This window comes from Danio aesculapii, chromosome 22 (genome assembly GCF_903798145.1).
Source record: "Danio aesculapii chromosome 22, fDanAes4.1, whole genome shotgun sequence".
Classification (NCBI taxonomy): Eukaryota; Metazoa; Chordata; class Actinopteri; order Cypriniformes; family Danionidae; genus Danio; species Danio aesculapii.
The window spans coordinates 27,158,485-27,178,245 of record NC_079456.1 but is presented as its reverse complement, the minus strand read 5'-3'; the positions used below and the strand labels follow the sequence as shown (position 1 = coordinate 27,178,245).

The window sequence follows — 19,761 nt, the reverse complement described above, 5'->3', positions numbered from 1 at the left end:
AATGTAATTATTAACTACTATTTTTAAGTAAGTTACCTATAAACTGACCATTGAAAAAAAAAAATTAATAAATAAATAAATTCTGAGAAAACAAAACTCGTAACCACATTTTGTGTAAAACAGTAATAGGGTCAGAATTTTGAGAATTCGCAATTACTATTTTTATTCCATGATGGATCAACCAACACCATATTAGACATTATGATGCTTAACTAACAGATGGTAACATCTATATCTACACAACTGTGGGTGCAAACATGAGTGGTGAAAATAAACAGCACTTAACCTACAAAAACAAACTGAAATGTTCATGATGCAAAGGAGGAGGAGAATTACTATGCTGGTTTGTTGACCGAGAGAGCTCAAAATTTGCTGCAAGTTGAGAAAAATGGCTAACAATTAGAGAAAACATAATCTATTTGACAGCATATGCGAATGCAAATACAGAAATAACACAGACCACAGTGGAAAAGCAACGATCCTGGCTGAATGATGAACAAACTGTTGAGGGGGGATTGGAACTCCTTGACCAACAATAACGGGTGACTTTAACAGGAAGCTGTCAGGTTTGTCACTTTTCCGTTGTGGTCTGGACTATTTGCAGTGTGTTTCTGTATTTGCATGTGTTGTAAGAATTTGTGTGCATGTGTGTTGTCAAACTGATGAAGATGTTTTCTCCATTTGTTAGTGTTTTCCTATTTGCATTTGTTTTCTTAACTTGCTGAGCGCATGACCTCTCTCGGCGTCTGTAACTCTGATGCAAAGAAACTAAATTTCCTTTGGTATAACATAGAAACAAATATATTTAAAAAAAAGTCACATACTGACACTCAAATAGGACATAACAACAAGTATATCTGTGAAAACACTAGCAAACACTTACTGTCTCTCTTCTGGTCTGTGCCATGTGACATTCAAGCCACATAACAAGTGGCACAATGATATAGAAAATTAAACAAACTCCTCAGCGACGTAAACGCAGTAAGAATGCGTGTCTGCACTCTTTGCTGTCCACTGGATAGTATTTATCATAAAAGTCTAGGATGTACTCCTCTGTCTTGAAGCCAAACTTCTGATAGAGTAGCATGGCAGAGTTGCTTGCTGATACGTGTAGTGTCACATCCTTTCCCATGCAGGTCTATAGAGAAGAGAAAGGTCATTCCTGTTTTACACTGAATCAAGTGAACTCTGTGTAGTTGCTTACTTAAACTCACCTGAATGAGATGGTAGATCATGAATGTGGCGATACCAGCTCGCCTCCATTCTGGATGCACCAGCAGGAAAGAGATGTAGGCCTCGTTGTACTTCACATCTGGCACCATGAAGCCAAAACCAATCACGACTTTCTTGTAAAGCACCACCACGCTGAAGTCTGGGTACTGGAGGCACTCCGACAGATCGATGCCTATGGAGAGAAGAGCCCGATATTATTCCTTCAAGATGTAGTTTGATAGAGATATAGATTTGATTAGATGAATTGACGATTACCAGGCCAGAAGATGTCTTGGCACATGGAGTTGACAGAGGGGATGTGATTTGGCCGTACGTAGCAGTAATCTATAGGTGCGTCAGGTTCAGCTACCCAATTCGGGTCATTCTTGTGGTGATGCGCACGAATCTCTGAGAGCAAACGCAACTTCAGCGGTCGACTCTCATAGTCTCTCCTGCAAGATTATGTACAACGTGCACAAAGCTATCAGACAGGGTTTTGTTGATGTAGGCAGTCATGTGTTACAGTGGTCATAGTCTTTTCAGTCTAAACTCTTGTTTGGCAGAGAGACCTTAAGATGCAAGTGTATTGAGAATTAAAGTTCCCCATGTCGACATTCAAATAGACACAAGTGCATGCCAAGTGAAGTATTTATGCACTATTTTGTTTTTTTAGACTTGTTCAAGTATTGTGTTCACACAGAACATTCTAAAACAGACAAAATGCTCTTGAAATACCAAAAAATGTTTTAGAATATTTAGTGAAGGGGCCAAGTAGATGCTGCACACTGGTGGTGGAGTGGGGAGACCCCCCTCTCATGATTGTGAAGTGCTTTGGGTGTATGCCCATACACGATAAATGCGTAATATAAATACACATTCCTTACTTATGGTGAGTATGATGGTTAATATGTTTGCAATGTTGTAAATCAAATGATACTTTCAATTATTGGTACAGAGCAAGTACGGAGACCTTCTACTGCCAATGTATTCAAACCATAGACTGTAAAATATATGGACGTAGCATCCGTGACGTCACCCATAGGTTTCTGAAGAGCGCAAAAGAAGCTACAAGTAGGCGCGGCCAACCGTCGCCATTTTGTCCGCGCGTCATCGCACCCACGGCGGGATACCAAACAAGGGCAAAGAGGCGGAGAGTGAGCGGAGCTCCAGACACCAGCTGGCACTTTGCTTAGACCCAGCAGACAGACTTTACTTTGGGAGAAACGCTTAATACTTTATTACCTGCGACTCGTTTGTGTTCTGACCACATGTGCTTGGCTGTACACTATATCAGTAAAGTGTTTAGACTTTCAAAAACACTGTAGTAATACATTGAGCCACTAAACATTGTTCTTATGACGTTTTCTACAGGAGGAATACAAATACATTTATAGAGATGGTATACAAGTATATAACTTTACTCACATGGGAAACGGAGACCACATGAATGGTTTGTGAGCACAATTAAGTGCACACAGCATCCCATATCATCTGATAATTGTAAGAAATAAGTCCAAAAGGCAGCTGACTGTGTAAAGCCACATAAAACAGAACAAAAATATGATGAATATGCCGAGATCAGTGGCTAATCTGCCGGATTCAGCTGAGGTGAAGTGACGGCGACCAGCGAGACCTAGCTGTCACTCAAGTGGCCACGCCCTTAATTATGCAAACATAATATAACCTAATATAAAGGAAATGGATGAGTTATAAAAAAATTCACCCCCCTCACAGTTGTCATGGAGGGTAATAATAGCTATATGAACCAAAATCGTTCTTTGTACCAGGCTGTAAACACCTTTTTTTCTGCTGTAAAGTTGGCCATTCTAACAGTGGGCTAAATTGCAACTTGCTCTATTATGGAGCCAGGACTAGCGGAATTTTGATGAATTGCAGTTTTAGTTACTTCCGTATTGGCTTCCCGAGGGAGAGCGGGAGGTTGCCGCTTGATTCAAACATGCAGACGTAACATACATGAAACACCATAGCAGAGTTTTTGCAACTTTGCAGAACTTTTTCATGTCAAAATGGCATCTAACATGAAAAACATATTAGGACCCCTTTATCACAAAGTACATATACTGAGCAGTAAGGTACGGTACACGATTATGTCCCTTTCCACTCTCAAAGGTACCAGAAAAGCAAACTGTACTATAACATTTTTTTTTGCACTTTCCAAAAGGTAAAGTCTGTTACAACAGAATGATACCAAAAGGGTGGAGCTAGACTTACTGCGTAAGTTGATTGGCTTAAAGAGAACTAGTGCATTCAACAAGACAGGAGAATGACAACACAGGAAGCTGCATTTTTAAATACACAGTCGAAACATGACACTATAATAAATGACAACAACCACATGCCAAGAACAGGATCTACTGTATGTCCTGTGTCGTTGTTTACAAGGCCACTCACATGCTGCTTTTTCTATTTGTTCATGCTTGCCACTCATCTACATTTGAAATTTTTAAAACATTCCATTTTTTTTGAGAGAGAGAAAATTATGTCCATCACAAGTATCCATGGTATACTGTGCCTACCAAATAAGGGAACTATTGGCAATAGAAACACAAGCCTGATCACAGGATGACCTTTACAGAATCATACTGTACTGTACTGTACTAAACCGTACTGCTCAGTGGAAATGAGGCATAAGGGTTTAGATGTGTCCATGTGTACCTGATGAATGGCTTGAGTACTCTGGATGTGTAGGGACTCTTGATGGTCTGATCCATGCAGGCATCAGAACCCATCAGCCTGTGCCAGAATGACACAGTGTGCTGATAAAACCCTTTCCTTATGGACACTGTTGACTGAGAAACAAAACGTTTTTCTTTTTTTTTCAGTAAAAGGTGTAACCCATACCATATGAAATTTCTTAGGACTTACTTGAAAGCGGTCAAGGATACGAAGGTCCTGGCTGGTGGTTCTGTATTTATCCTCTCCACTTGTCCTGTGCCTGGCTAAACCCCCTTGTGCCCCATAGACGCCCCCCACCAGGCTGAGTGTCGCACTCACAGCCTGATCCACGTCCAGCAAGGGAAGCCCCCGCTCTCTTTTAGCCTGCCGCACAAGTAACTTACGATGCAGCCTTTTGGCCTGTGGTGTGACGGCCAAAGCTTGCGGACATGCTTCCAGCTTGTGGAGCAGCATGCGCTCCTCATAAAGGCTGATGAATGTGTGGCGGGGGGCAGATAAAGACACACAGCCTTCACCCTTGTCCTGGAGAACCTTCCTTCGCTCTAAAACTCGTCCTCTTCTGCCATCGTCCTGGCCATCATCTTCTTCAACATCTCTGCCACGCTCCTCATCTTCACTCTCCAGTTCTTGTTTGATTAGCTCAGCCGGACGTAGCTTTTTTCTGACCATGATGGTACCAGTGGCCAAAGGCATGCTAGGAGGAGGAATATATTCCATCCCAGGGTCAATAACACCCTCTGCATCCAATTCTTCATCATCTAATGAAAGGTAATGCAACAAATTTAAATAAACAAAAAGCTGTGACAAGGTCTTGACAAGATTTATTCGGATTATTTTTGAATTAAGATGGTTGCACACTGTGAAGAAGAAATAATCAACAGTATATAGGGGTTGGACAGGTGTTTTGGTTGGGTATTAAGACATTGCTATGGATGTAAAGGCATTTCTATAGGGACAAGGGTGTTTCTAGGGCATTCATTAATGTTCTAGACCAGGGACGGAACTGCAGTCCTGGGAGGCCACTACTTTTTCAGCGTTTAGGTTCATCTTTAATTAAACATCTGCTTGTAATTTACAAGCAATTCTGAAAACATATGTTTTCATGTGCGTTTGATTAGACATGGAGCTGAACTCTGCAGGACCAGATACGCCAGGGGTGCTCAACCCTGCTCCTGGAGATCTACCTTCCTGCATAGTTCAGCTCCAACCCTGATCAAACACACCTGAACTAATTATTTAGGACCTGAACAGCACTTGACATTTGGTGACTTGGTGTTTGTAGGATGTTCTGTGATGCTTTCTAGTTGCAAGGTTGCTGCATTGTTGCTGGCCAGCTGCTGGGCAACTATGGCTACTTTTAGGGTACTCTGGGTGGTTGCTAAGGTGTTGCTGGAAAGTTACTATAGAACTATAGGTGGTCTTGATTATGTTTATATGTAGTGCACGGTGTTTTGCAGGATTGCTAGGATGTTGTTGGGGAACTATGGGTGGTCACAAAGGCATTTTTAGAGAGTTCAATGTGGTTGTTAGGATGTCCTGACTAGAAGGAATGGGGGTTCCAGAGTGTTTTGTGGGGTTGTTGGGATGTTTCTAGAAAGATGCTAAGGAACTATAGGTTGCTTCTCATAGGGTGCACTGGGTGATTTTTAGAGTGTTCAATAGAATGTGATTGATAAGGTGTTTGCAGGGTCGATTTGAATACCCTTTTAAGAATTGCATTGCTCTTGGTGATTGGTGGGCAGCACGGTGGTGCAGTGAGTAGCACGATTGCCTTACTGCAAGAAAGTCACTGGTTCGAACCTCGGCTGGGTTTGTTGGCATTTCTGTATTTATTTCATGCAAAGACATGCTATACAGGTGAATTGGGTAAGCTAAATTGACTGTAATATGTATGGATGTTTCCCAGTGATGGGTTGCAGCTTGAAGGGCATCAGCTTTGTAAAACATGTGCTGGATAAGTTGGCGGTTCATTCCACTGTGGCAACCCCAGATTAATAAAGGGACTAAGCCGAAAAGAAAATGAATGAATGAATGAATGGGTGGTTGGTATGTTGTTGTTATGTGTTGTGGTTAGTTATCAACAGCATGGTTGTTTTTGTTGCTAGGCTATTCACAATAATGCTTACATTTATTTGTTAATAAAAATAAATTGGCTCTTAGAAAACTGCTATATTGTGTGACTATTCATCCATTTTGGTTTCCATCTGATAGACACTAAAAAGAACAGATGGTGCCCTCATGACGCCAGGCAGCAATCAGATAGAAATGCAAGTCTGATAATTAACTATAAACAAGTTATTTGCTGGTTAGCAAGTGTAGCATCTCACCGTGGAACAGAGCCTGAGGGGGCATGACATCCGGGATCAGATCGGCCTCTGACAGCAGGCTTGGCGTAGCAGAGTGTGAGGCAGGGGTTCCAGGGGCGGAGAAGTCAGGAGAAGGGGATGGGGATGGAGAGGTGAGGGGGGTTCTGTCTGATGAGCTGAGGGAGGAAAAGTCAATGACTTCACCCTTCTCCAGATAAGGCTCAGGCCGTCGTGCACGGTTGCCCAGTTTCACAGGTGTAGACGAGGCACTGCGGTCAAGAAACCCAGCCGCCTCCTTCTGTGCACGCCTAATCTCTTTTGCCTCTTGTGTTCGAGAACGCTTTTCTTTCAGCTGCATGGCATTTTCCACTGGGTTACGACTTCCCCGCTTCCTCAAACCCTCCACTGTGATTATGGGCTCCAGAGATGGCTTTGACACAGCTTTAAAAAAATAACACTTAAAATGAATGATAATCCTGCATAATCTTTAAAATGTAAAAACCATTATTACCTTTTGCCTTGAGCGAGGCTGCAGAGCTTTTGTCACCCTCAGGGCGTAGAGTAGGTGGACGGTTCTGAACCAGCTTCCACCAACCCGGTTCACCAAACTCCTGCGCTCCTGAACGGAAAAACGTTGGACTGCCGACAGACAGACACCCTGCCACAGTGCTCCACCACGTGGACGTCTTCTTCCTTAAGTGTGTATAATCATAAAATGCAAATATATACAGGTTTTAGTCTGTTCACTCTGCAACCATATTTGCAATGCCTCCTGGTGGTTCAACCAAGACCAAGGACTACATAAATGAATGGGTGAATCCTAAAGTCTCAACTGAACTTTTAAATAGATTATATATTATATATTCTCCAGCTTCTGATGCCTAGACTGCAGCTCTACACAAGAAGTTTGACCAGAAGAGATTTGGTCATGCCCAACTGAGCCTGGTTTCCTCAAGGTTTTTTTCTCTTCACTTTTGTCAATTGTTGAAGTTTGTTCGTTGCCAATGTCACCACTGGCTTGCTTGGTTTGGGACTTGTGGAGCTGCGTATCGATGGATTTGCTCTTCAGTGTTTGGATTGTCAGCAGTGAAATTTAAACCACACTGAACTGAACTAAACTCTGAAAACTGGACTGACACCATTCTAATTCTATGTTACAACTTCTATGTTTTAACTTCTATGTTAAGCTGCTTTGACACAATCTACATTGTAAAAGCGCTATAGAATTAAAGATGAATTGAATTTAATATATTTTAAATCAGCAACAAAATACGAAGTGACCCATCTCATAATTGTTGTTGCTTAAGCAGTTTGCTCCACCTACTGCACGTGTGCAAAGATGGGTATGACACTAGGGATGCACCGATACCGATACTTGGATCGGATATCGGTTCGATACTGCATATTTTTGCTGGATCGGGGGTATCGGCCAGCTGGTACCGATCCAAATCCGATCTTGCGTGTGCGCTATATTCTGTGTAATTTATAAGCCAACAAAAGCATGAAGGTAGCCTATTATAAGGCACTAGAAAGTTGTCATGTAGACCTACTATATACCAAATGTTCTGAAGCCATACTATCAGTGCAATGAATAGTTTGTAAAGCCTGGATCATTGTGGTCAGATTAGTTGATTAAATTAATAAAAGTGAAACTGGCGGGCACTATATGGATTGTCATTAACAGAAAATTATTTAGCCGAATATAGGCTACTCTGAAGGCTACTCTGAAACTGAATATTTCACTGTAATTTTATTTATATTAAAAACTTATTTAACAGACCAGTGTTTTGATTAGGGTCAATAGTGGTAGCCTATTACAGATTTCAAAGAAAAATCTTAATATTAAAAAAGGAAACATATTCTGGATCACAACAAGCTTAGTTTACAGCAAGCATCATGTTTTTAGTTAGATTGTGCCGTCTGTCATATACAGTAGGCCTATAGATCTGTTATTTTTATTAAAGAAGATATATTATTGAGTTTATCACCAAAACTACAGAAACTGTATTATGTTAAAAAAATAAAATGAAAAACCGCACAGTATCAGGATCGGATCTGTATCGGTCGATACTCAGAAATTTGGCATCTGAATCGGATCCAAAAAAATGGTATTGGTGCATCTCTACATGACACCAATCTCATTTATGGCCGTGTCAATAGTAACCAGGTGACACATTTAGAAAAACTGGAAAAACAGAGAGTGAAACTGGAGCAAAGCCTGGAAAATGACTTTGATGCAATGTGACTTCTCAAAATCAACAGAGGCACACAGTTGTTCACAAATGACAGGTATTGACGTAACGAACAAGCAAATCTGTATGTGTGGTTACAAAGGTTGACAATTGGCTATTTTGACCACATGGGAGTACTTCCTTTGCTTTGGCGGCTATACTGAGCATTGCACTTTTCCCTATTCGTAGTAATGCAAGTTGACCATCTTTATATATTAAGAGGGTTTGGTATTACAGTTTTGTTTTTTCAGTTTTGGTACTCCCAATTCTCACCTGGAACCAAGTAGGAAGGTCCAGTGGCGACTAATAAATGCACAAATATCTTCTTTCCATCTGAAGTATCCTTGTCGTCCAGTTCCCTCTAAAGACAAGTTATACATGGCTAACATCACCACCTAAGAACAGAAAACCAAACATTTCATTTACTTTATTGGAATGTAGAACCTAATCATAGACTATTTCATATACATCACTTTAAATTTAGGTACGCGTAAAGACATTTTCATTGAAAACAGATGTTCTTTCAGATACTTTTTTGTAGTTAAATAATATGGCTTTTTATGTGTACCTGCTGCCAGGTCAACCTCATCCTCTCAAAACTCTCCTTCCCATCTTCCGCACAGTTGGAGCAGATGAACTTAAAAAAGTTGTCTCCTTTCAGGTAGCTGGGTTGCTCTCCACGTAGCTGGGCTGAACCATACAAAAAGAAATAAAGGAAAAACAGCTAAGACCTGGTTTCAGATCAGGCTTTATTGAATGAGCAAACACATATTGCACATGATATGATCCCACAAGGGTGCATCAAAGATGTCGTCCCCTGTCCCGAATCTTCTCACCAGCCGGGATCCATTTGTGGCACTTGTCGCAGTAGAAGGACATGTCCTCGTTCCAGCTTCCTTCTCCGTCCTCCCCAATGTCGCTGTTCATAGAGTCCCCGCTCTGGTCATGGGACAGATCCACAGAGGTCTGGTCCTCTGATTCCACAATGAGCAGAGTCTCTCCCTCCACTTCCCCCTCCTCCAGACCCTCAGAGGCCGACGTGCACATGGTCTCCTCGTCCTGCACCGTGAGACCCCGCTGGTCGCCACTGTCCATTTTTTAAATCTTGTAGATGAGAGGAAGAAGTTAAATCAAGGGTTTCATAATGTTAAATTGAAACTAAACACTGATAATGAAATTACAATATTTTTGCAACTTTGTATGTATATCCAGTTTAAAATTCAAGTTTATTTACACCATTGGAGTGCAGTTTAGTACTTGTACAATGATGGACTTCTTTTAACTCACAAAAAAGGTTGCGCAAGTACTAAATTGAGTCCTCTTTTGCATCTTATCACACTTGAATGGAAAATTTGTTGCAAATTAATTGTTTATATCTTAAAAGTAACAACTTTTGAATCCATTCAGCCTGGCAAGAGCACTAGCTTCGCATAAATCATTGATCCGCATTATACCATCAGCAACTCATGCTCAAAATAATCAAATATATCTACATTTTTTCTACATTTTTAATGAAGTGGTATAAACTAATTTCAAGAAGACAACATGATATGATTGATCACAGCTGGTCTCTCATCCATAATTAGCAATAATCCAATCAGATCGATCCAAGCCTACAATAAATAGACAAATTTCACCCTACTGCACTGTCTTTGCTATGAAAGAATTCCCCCTTCCACCCCATCTCCTCCTTTTTCTCCTTTACCAGGTGGAGCTCTCAAGTCCTACCTGATCTCGGACCCCTTACATGCTAACTGACCTGGCGGGAGCCCTAGGCCAAATCAGTGTATAGCGTCAAGCAATATCCAAGTGTGAACTCTTGAATTTATATTTAAAGCTTGACACCTCTGGAGTTACATTTTATAGTAAGACCAGTGGAATTTGAAAAAGTTGCCATTTCCTAGGCTGATATGGCTAGGATTTACACACTCTAATCTGGTATAATAATTAAGGGACAAGCATTGAGAAAGATGCTAATGGTCAAATCCAATTCAATGAATTATGATAGGCTAAAAGTGCTCCCGCCAAACCAGGTGATATTCAGTGGTGTAAAGTAACTAATTACAAATACTCAAACTACTTTAATTGAGTAGTTTTTTTTTTCTCAGGAATTGTTATTTACTAAGTAGTTTTAAAAATGTGTACTTTTACTCTCACTTGAGTACATTTTTAGTGCAGTATCGGTACTTTTACTCAACTACTTTCCTTTTTTTCCTTTATGGGGATTAGAAAAATAATTACTGTGATTCCTGTCCAATCAAATCACACAGAAGGTAATTCGCATCATAACGATCTACTTCAAGACATGTGCGCATTATAATTGCAGCAAACTGTTTGGAAGCATTAAAAGTTTCCAAGAAGATGTCCAAGATCATCATACGCGTTGACCCAGTGACTGTTTAGATGCAGGTCACTGATGAGAAGATGACGGATGTTTACTGGATAATGACCGAAATGGCCTTAAACACCCAGCAGGCACAAGACATCAACATGATCAACATGACGTCAGATTGATGTTGTACACTGACATTATGGGGACGTTGCAGTTTGTTTGGATATGAAAATCAGGTTAATGTCAGTACTCAACGTCAGGCCAACGTCTATGTCCAACCTAACGTCCAACCTAAAATCAACCAAATATCAACATCTAATGATGTTACAGCTTGATGTTGTATGGATGTTACCACTATGATGTCTATCAGACATTGGATTTTGGTTGCCATAACTGATGAATAAATGTCAGTAGTTGATGTCAATATGACATTGGTTTAAGATGTTGGCTCGGCGTTGGATTTTGGTCACTTTCTAACACAACCTAAAATCAACCAAATGTCAACATCTATTGAGGTCGTTATTGGACATCAAAATAAAGATCTTTTTTGATCTGGCTAGATATTGATTTTGGTCACGTGACATGACCTAAATCTAACCTAATATTAACGTCTTATGACGCTGTGTGCCTGCTGGGCATAACTAAATGCACTACAAAATGTTACGTTTACACACATATCCACAAATTAGATGTAAATGCATCATCTTTTTACAGTGTAATACTCACTACTCTTGATTACTTTTGAAATGTCTACTTTTTACTCATACTTTGAATAATATATACAACAGATAGCTTTACTCTACTTTCACTACATTTTAGGCAAATAATGGTACTTTTACTTGAGTATGATTATTCAGTACTCTTTCCACCAATGGTGCTATTACATTTAACTACTTTATTAAAGTTCACAAGTATTTCATGCCAGTTAACTCCAACAATAGCTATATTATAATCCACATTAATGCACAATAGCTTGCCTTTTATTGTAAACATTTACTTTTTGACAGCCTAAACTTTTTCGGCCATCAGGATTAGTGTTATTCAAGAGTTTAATGTTCTTAAAAAAGTGATTTCATTGATATTGTTCTTCTGTGCCATTATAGTCACAGCTGTTTTTTACATTTAGAATTAATTACACTTAGAATTAGATATATTTATCATAATAATTTTCGTGATTGATGTAAACAAGCCTTTAGACCTAGCCGAAAAACTTGTTTTCTTCTCATTAATTTCTTCTATTGTGCATCATTTTGTTAATTGTTATATTATTACTGACAGAACGTTATTTAAATTCCTGTCTGCAATACCTCAAACTGGTATTGATAATTGTGAACATTCACAGTTAGCTAAAATAAAGGTCTCTTATTTATTTATAATAATATAAGATTGTGTCAAAACAACTAAATCAATAGCAGTTATTAATTTAGTAAAACGTTTGGATTAGCAAGTAAAAATCCGCAGCATTAAGTCCTGATATACTTTATCATACCTCACTTTTATAGAAATGGTGAATGCAAATATATAGTCGTAAGAGAACTCCTGGTAACAGCTGCACAAATGTAAATGAGTTCAGAAATAATAATCAATTGTTATACCAGTACAACTCTTCGCTTTATGAATCGTGTGTTTCCGTGGCTTCAGCCTGTCGTCGGTTGCGCTCAGTCACGAGCTCTCTCGTCAGCTGGATCTGCTCCTCGAGCGCACGCAGGTTCTCACGCTTCCGTTCCACGCGCTCCAGATCGCGCACAACGCCCTCGCGTAGCCTCTGTGGATGCGAGTTAACAGGTTTATTGCACATTTTTACTGTTTAGAAATTTTATTATATGAAAGAAAACAATTTATAAACAAGATATAACTAATGTTTTGAGTCACCATTAAGAAGTAACAATAGTAAGTTTCTATGTCATTAAAATCCTCACAGGACTTTGGTTGGAGGTTTTGTAATGTTTTTTTATAGAAAATTAAATTGGTTTGAATGGAAACTGGATTGGCCCCGCTTATCTCTACTAGTATTGTTTTGCTTTCTATTGGTGTTAAAATCAATAATTCCTAATGGAATATGTCCAAAAACAGACAAGTAGAAACCATTATGTACTGGTTTTAATGGTTAAAATTGTTTTGGTGGTATTTGTAGTGGAAACCATTAGAATCTGTGACTGTGAGGTAACGGGACAGTTCACTAGGGCCGCAGGATATTGGAAAAATTTGATATTGTGATATTTTATTTTTCTGTGATAAATATTGCAATATGAATACAGTTTCAGAAAACGGTTTGAGTAGCACTATTTGACAGTTTTCTGGGAAGCCTAACAGTATTTGGGTGCAGAAATTGAATAATCATAATGCAAAAAAAAAAATGCTTTTCTTTCTTTGTTTTGTCTTGTTTCTAGTCCAAATATTTAAAAAAAATTCTTAGACCAAGTAAAAATTTTGTTTAGTTTTTTACCGTCAGAAGAAATAAGTGAGAATAAAAAGTTTGTTCCCTGTTTTAATTAAATTATCTGCCTGTGGGGTAAGTGAAATAATCTTATTTTCGTTTTGAAATGTACATATTTGGGCGTTGCTAGGCCTAGCCCCCCTATATTCCTACTCAGCCCCCCTAAAACTCTTGCAATTAGCTCATATAACTGTACACTAAATTATCATCTCAGTCCCCTTTAAATTTGACAAGAAAACGGCAGCAGAATTTGGCTCCTCCCCTTCATTTGTTTTTCATTTGATCAGCAAACCACAGCTGTGGACAGTGAGAGAATGAGGTGTGTTTATTGATAAACTGTTATAATAACTGCTTATTTGCAGTTCTCTGATATAGGCTAGATAACCTTGTATCACCTGTATCCCAATGCCGTGGAGGAGCAGTTGGGTTTTCTCCAGTTTTCTATGCATTCACCTCAATTCACAAAAATTAAGATGATTTGAAGAATGTTGAGAGGGAAAAAACAGCCACTGACTTCCAAAGTAGCTATGTTTTATTCCTACTATAAATATCAAGGGTTGCTGGTTTCCAACATTCAGAATATCTTGTTTTGTGTTCAAAAGATCTGAAGAAAGAAATTCAGAAAATTTTACATAGAGATAAAGTTGGTTATATATTCACACATTCGTTCAGTGACAACTTGTGACACACTCCCTATATTGTTTACCATGACACTGAATATGGTCTGAAATAACCTGCAAGTGTGACTTGAAAACAACATTAACACTGTTTATTTGAAAGTGAACAATATTGTACTTTTGATAATCATTGGCTGCTAATATGATTTTGCTATTTAGAGTTTGCAAATATTACTTTTATGAAATTATATTATTAAGGGGAAAGTCTGAATAAAACCACCTTTAACTCTATAAACTTTACAACAGTTTGAGTATCAGTAAATGGTGAGGAAATGTACACTTTTGAGTGAACTATGCCTTTAAACTATTGAGGTAAAGTCAGTTTTACATTCACACATTCAGACTTTCTCCTTTATAATATTATTTTAGAAAAGTATTCTTTGCAAGTTATAAATAGTGAATTCATATTCGCAGCCAATGACTATCAAAACACAACATTGTTCACAGTCATTAAAATAGTGCTAATGTTGTTTTGAAGTCACACTTGCATGTGATTTCAGACTGAATATTCCTAGTACCATGGTACACATTATAGGGAGCACGTCACAAGTTGTCTCTGAACGAATGTGCAAATATAAACCAACTTTACCTCAATCTTCAGAGTTTTAGCTTAAAGCAAGGATGAGATCATTACAAACTAGTATCTTAAACACTTATACACAATGACGAAAGCAACTGCTACTAATAAAGCAACATACATAACGCTACGAACACAGCATTTAAGCTGAAATACCATAATATATTAGCTTTCACCAAAGTATTTCTGGTATGCTTTTATTATATTATATAAAACCGATTATCCTGAGAATCTTTACATGTTCACGTACTGAATACAACAGAAATGCACCCTTCAACAGCAGTAGCCTCATGTTCATTTGGCTAGAAGGACACGGGTGTTTTACCTGTCTGTCCCAGTTCTGCTTGATATGAACGCCTGCAACGGTGCTGATAGTGAGCACTATCGATAATCCCAGGACAACCTTAGAGGCGGTAGACATAGTTATGAAGCATTACTAAGAATTATACTACAGGAGGATATAACATTGCTAGGGCACTTTGATAACAGAATGGAGCATTTGCTTTTATGGTGATTTCACTAGGATGTTACGCGCATTGCTGTCCCCTAGCTGTCAGGAGTGGAAGTGTAGTTAAACGATAAACGTTATTCATGCGCATGCGTATTATTCCTAAAATAAGGGTTAAAGGTATAGTTCACCCAAATATGAAAAATCTTTTAAAAGTCATTTACTGGCCAATTCCCCCGAATGGGTGCCTGTTGCTTGTTGTAACTCTTCAAAATTAAACTTTTTTTAAACAGAGTTCAATAACACTCAGTAACTCAAAATATATTGGAGTCTTTTAAAAGCATAGATAAAAGTATATCAGGTAATTACTTTGTTTTCCCCTTAAGAAAGCGATTAAAAAAAAATTGATTTGTTATATTTTCAACCATTTTATATTTGTGCTTAAAAATCACTATATATGCACACAAAGGGGATTTTTCTAAAAATGCAATGGTATTTTTGCTTTTTAAAGAAAACCATAGCCCGAAATTGATTATTTTTTAGAATGTAAATTAATAAACATTTATGTAAATAATGGACAGAACATAATTATGTAAATAGGGTATATGCCCAAGCATGCTAATAGGACTTTGAATTTGACAGTAACCTGGGTTAATCGCTTCTGGTCAACTGTATGCCAATGCAAAAATCTGCGCATTTAAGGTCAGTTGTCTTAAAAAAACAGCGATCTCCACTGGCTGAGTTATATCCGATATAAAGTGGGTCTCAGATTGTACAAGAAGCACTGCATTAGATTACATTTCCCCCACCATGTCTTTATAATATGAGCATTTATCTTACCCCATTATATTCAATTGAGCTTCTGCGCTAGCCTGCCGATTCTAATAGGTGCGTGCGAGTAAACAGCTTTTTGTCTCATTTTACGCTTGAACAACTAAATGAATGCCAAAGTTTATTTAACTGAATGTATTTTAATTACATTACAACATCGATGCTGTAAAAGGAACCATATAAAATGCGAAAAAATCACAATAACGGGTCACCGGAAGTTTATCAGTATGGGAAAAACACTAGCTCGGCATATACCCCATTGTAATAAATTAATAAATAATAAAAAAAATTCTTTTGTGTTCACAAGAAAACCAAATCAGTAACTGGAAAGAGCCTTGGGTAACAGGAATGTGTGCGTGCATGTGTCTGTGTGTGTCAGGGAGAATCGTGTGTGTATGTGCTATGTGTGAAAAAGAGAAAGAGGAATACTGGAGAAGATGGGAAAAAACAATACAACAGAACAGTTAGAGATAGGAATAATCGAGGGTTGCTCCTTCCCCTGCCGTATGCCATGTGAGTGTTACTACATGGGTCTTCCCGATTTTAACTGTTACTATAAATAATATTACTTGTCTACAAACCACTAATAGTTTGATTGCTAAAAAGTAATTAACTTTATTAAAAAACAATTTCCCTAACCTTTCCTAAAAAGCATTCTCTAGTTTGACCCAGACATCTTTTTCAATTTCCATGTGACAACCTGTGACTAGCCTCGGGACGGATGTAATAAATAATGTCCTCTCTCACCTGTGTTCATGAGCTTTGGGTCATGCCGAAAGGAAAAGATCTCGGATACAATTGGCCGAAATGAGTTTCCTTCGCAAGGTGGCAGGGCGCACCCTTACAGGGTCCTACTCACTCTTTATTTGTTTCAAACCTTTGTGAGTTTCTTTCTTCTGTTGAACACTTTTAACCGTTGACTTCCATATTTGTTTTCCTACTATGGAAGTCAATGGTTAGGTTTTTCAGCTTTCTTCAGAAAATATTATTTTGTGTTCAACAACAGAAGTTACTTATAAAGGTTTTTAACCACCTGACGTAAAGTAAAAAGTAAAACATTTTTTGGTTAGAACTATCCTTTTAGGTATCCAACACATCTAAGATTTATCAACTCATCAACTTCAGTGAAACGCCAGTGGGTTCCACTTGTCATTGACAGTGTTTTTAATTTAATAAGATCTTTGCTTCAGTCAGATGTCCACTTCATTTCTCACTTCCTCTCTTTCAGTCTTGCCCCAGGTCTGAATCCACATTTGAAGAGGAATAATGTATTCTGGACACAATCCTCACCGTCCTCAGTCTCTGTCCTCATATCCTGTCCATCCTGCAGAGCGTTAGACTCCTCTGTAAACTTCAGCGTCTGGAGCGCATTGTGTGTGTGTGTGTGTGTGTGTGCGTGTGTGTGTGTGTGTGTGTGTGTGTGTGTGTGCACGTCTCACTGAGTCACTTACACAAGGATCAAGTTATGAATGAGGGATTTAGTCCGATTTCCCACTGCTCAAACACAGTAAAAGTTATGTGGCAGATGTAATAATACTTTCTGAATTCAAAATAAGTTCCTGAGTTTGATCTGAGGGGAATAAACGGGACACAGACTTTAAAAATTTCAGATGTATTAAAGGGATAGTTCACCTAAAAATTAAAGTTCTGTCAGTTCATCACACTACAATTTACTACAATTCACTACACACACTTTCAGCGTGATGCTATTGGTGTAATTCAATGATTTATGCTAAGCTAGGCTAAAAGTGCTTCCGCCAGACCCTGAGATCGGCTAAATAAATTAAAAAACTGGTAAAACTTAACTGTTTAACCCTAAGGGGGTTAAAATAAGCCTATAATTTCAAGTGTTCCTTTAATACAGGTAGAAACCGGGTCAGAAGGATGAACATGCACATCTGGTGCTCAGAGCTCTTCAGCGTTATATGGTTTGTTTGATGGAAGAGCTCTTGTCAGTGATGGCTAAAGCAAACATCCAGCTTTCCCAAACACCCCGCGTCCTCCACCCCTCACATCCACAGGTCTGTAATTGTGCTTACCGCTTCTGGCAGATGTGCATGTTCCCAAAGGCCATAAACTGCTTGAACTTACTATGGTGCTGTTGGATTTTAAACACTAGAACCACCACTAGGTGAAATGAAAAAAAAATGATATTAATAATATGTACAGGTTCAGCACTCCTATTGGTTTTTGGTTTCATGCTAGTTACAGTATAAAAGAATTAACACTGACACTGGGTTCCAAACGTAGGGTTTCTCAGAAGGGATTAGTGCATAGGGATGAGCCCTTCTGAATAAAGAGCAGTGTGACACCAAACAATTTCTCAAAGGATCATGACTCAATGTGTTCATCAGTTGTACTTTTCAGAATCCTTCATTCCAAAGGGCCCTTCGAAGTGGCCAGTTTTGAACACTTTGGTTTGGAAAGACAGTTCAATATGGAAGCCATGTTTTTTTCACTCCGTTTGGAACGCACCGTCAAAATGTCTGAGATCTGAAACTGATGGAATTTTATTTGGGGGAAAATTTGATTGCAACAGCCATTGATGAGCTGTCTGTAAACATTTCAAACCATTGCTCAAAGACAACAGATTTCAGATTAGGATTATAGGAATCTTTTACAATTTCCAAAATTTACCTCAGACAACCAAATAACGGGTAAAGTCTAAATCAGATACGCAGCCGGCCGGAAGTGCGATATGTACATCAATTAGCTTTTTTGTATGACACTGTATAGCAATAATTCATGTTTTTACAGTACTGTGATGGTTGGGTTTAAGGTTGGGGTGGGGGTAGGCGTTAATAAAATACATTCATTCATTCATTCATTCATTCATTTTCTTTTTGGCTTAGTCCCTTTATTATTCTGGGGTTGCCACAGCGGAATGAACCGCCAACTTATCCAGCACGTTTTTACACAGTGGATGCCCTTCCAGCCGCAACACATCTCCGGGAAACATCCACACTCATTCATTCACACACATACACTACGGACAATTTAGCCTACCCAATTCACCTGTACCGCATGCCTTCGGACTGTGGGGGAAACCGGAGCGCCTGGAGGAAACTTACGCGAACACAGGGAGAACATGCAAACTTCACACAGAAACGCAAACTGACCCAGCTGAGGCTCGAACCAGCAAACTTTTTGCTGTGAGGCGACAGCACTACCTTCTGCATCTCTGCGTCGCCTAATAAAATACAATAAATGGGAAAGTTTATAAATAATATAAATGATTCTCATTAACTACCGGCTGCAACCATATCTGATCTAGCGACAACCCAAATAATGACCAAAATCGCACCGTGTGCACCAGGCTTAAGTTATACAGTGACCCGGCTGTGGTGTTGAGCAAAAATGTTGACTAAATCTTGAGTTTTAGCTATAATCTTTTTTTTTTTTTTTTATATAAAACTATGAATTTAATGTATTTTATGTGCATTGGTGGGTGTGTATTAGGTCTCGATGTGCCACCCCATTGACGTGCCTTCAAAGTAAAGTCCATTTATCAGCGGGGTGCTACTCAGCAGTGTCCTATAAGAAATCAGCTTAAGAATGGACGGTTCCTACTAAGTAAACAGATTCCCTGGCTGTTTGTTGATCTGTTGTAAATCCTTTTCTTTGTCAGGTCTGGAAATGATGTGCAAAAAGTCTCCCTGCAGCCTCACTTGAAACAGTGTGTCGGTGGGTGGATGTGTGTTCAATGTTAACTGCATAAGATGTATCTTCAAACGGTCAGTGACCTTCAGACCAGCGTTCTTAGGTTAACATGGTCAACATGAACTTATCCAAGGTTTAGATGGAATTCACAGAGTAAAATGTCTAGAGTTTTTTTGTGAGAAGAGATGATATCATGATATTTGATTTATGTTTTTTTTTCTCACAGTTGTGATTTATTTTAACTTAGTAAGACTTCATATCTCACAATTGTGACCATTGATTTGATAAAAACATGATTAAATGTAATAGTATTTTTAGTCTCTCAATGTAACTCTCAATGTTTATATTACTAA

The 19,761-nt window shown here is 38.7% G+C and overlaps 2 protein-coding genes across 2 annotated transcripts; both read right to left on the bottom strand.

Moving 5' to 3' along the window:
- Window positions 1-137: 137 nt before the first annotated feature.
- kat14 (lysine acetyltransferase 14) lies at window positions 138-9,541 on the bottom strand. The gene is made up of 10 exons (XM_056447768.1): window positions 9,283-9,541; window positions 9,015-9,136; window positions 8,720-8,841; window positions 6,727-6,908; window positions 6,237-6,656; window positions 4,099-4,667; window positions 3,889-4,022; window positions 1,489-1,664; window positions 1,215-1,405; window positions 138-1,138 (listed from the first exon to the last, which is right to left on the bottom strand). Exons 1-10 carry the CDS (start codon window positions 9,539-9,541, stop codon window positions 965-967), a joined length of 2,349 nt encoding a protein of 782 aa, XP_056303743.1. The 3' UTR covers window positions 138-964.
- A 2,849-nt stretch (window positions 9,542-12,390) lies between these two features.
- On the bottom strand, window positions 12,391-14,998 carry LOC130215909 (protein PET117 homolog, mitochondrial). Its single transcript, XM_056447769.1, has 2 exons — window positions 14,795-14,998; window positions 12,391-12,543 (listed from the first exon to the last, which is right to left on the bottom strand). Exons 1-2 carry the CDS (start codon window positions 14,888-14,890, stop codon window positions 12,391-12,393), a joined length of 249 nt encoding a protein of 82 aa, XP_056303744.1. The 5' UTR covers window positions 14,891-14,998.
- Window positions 14,999-19,761: the final 4,763 nt, after the last annotated feature.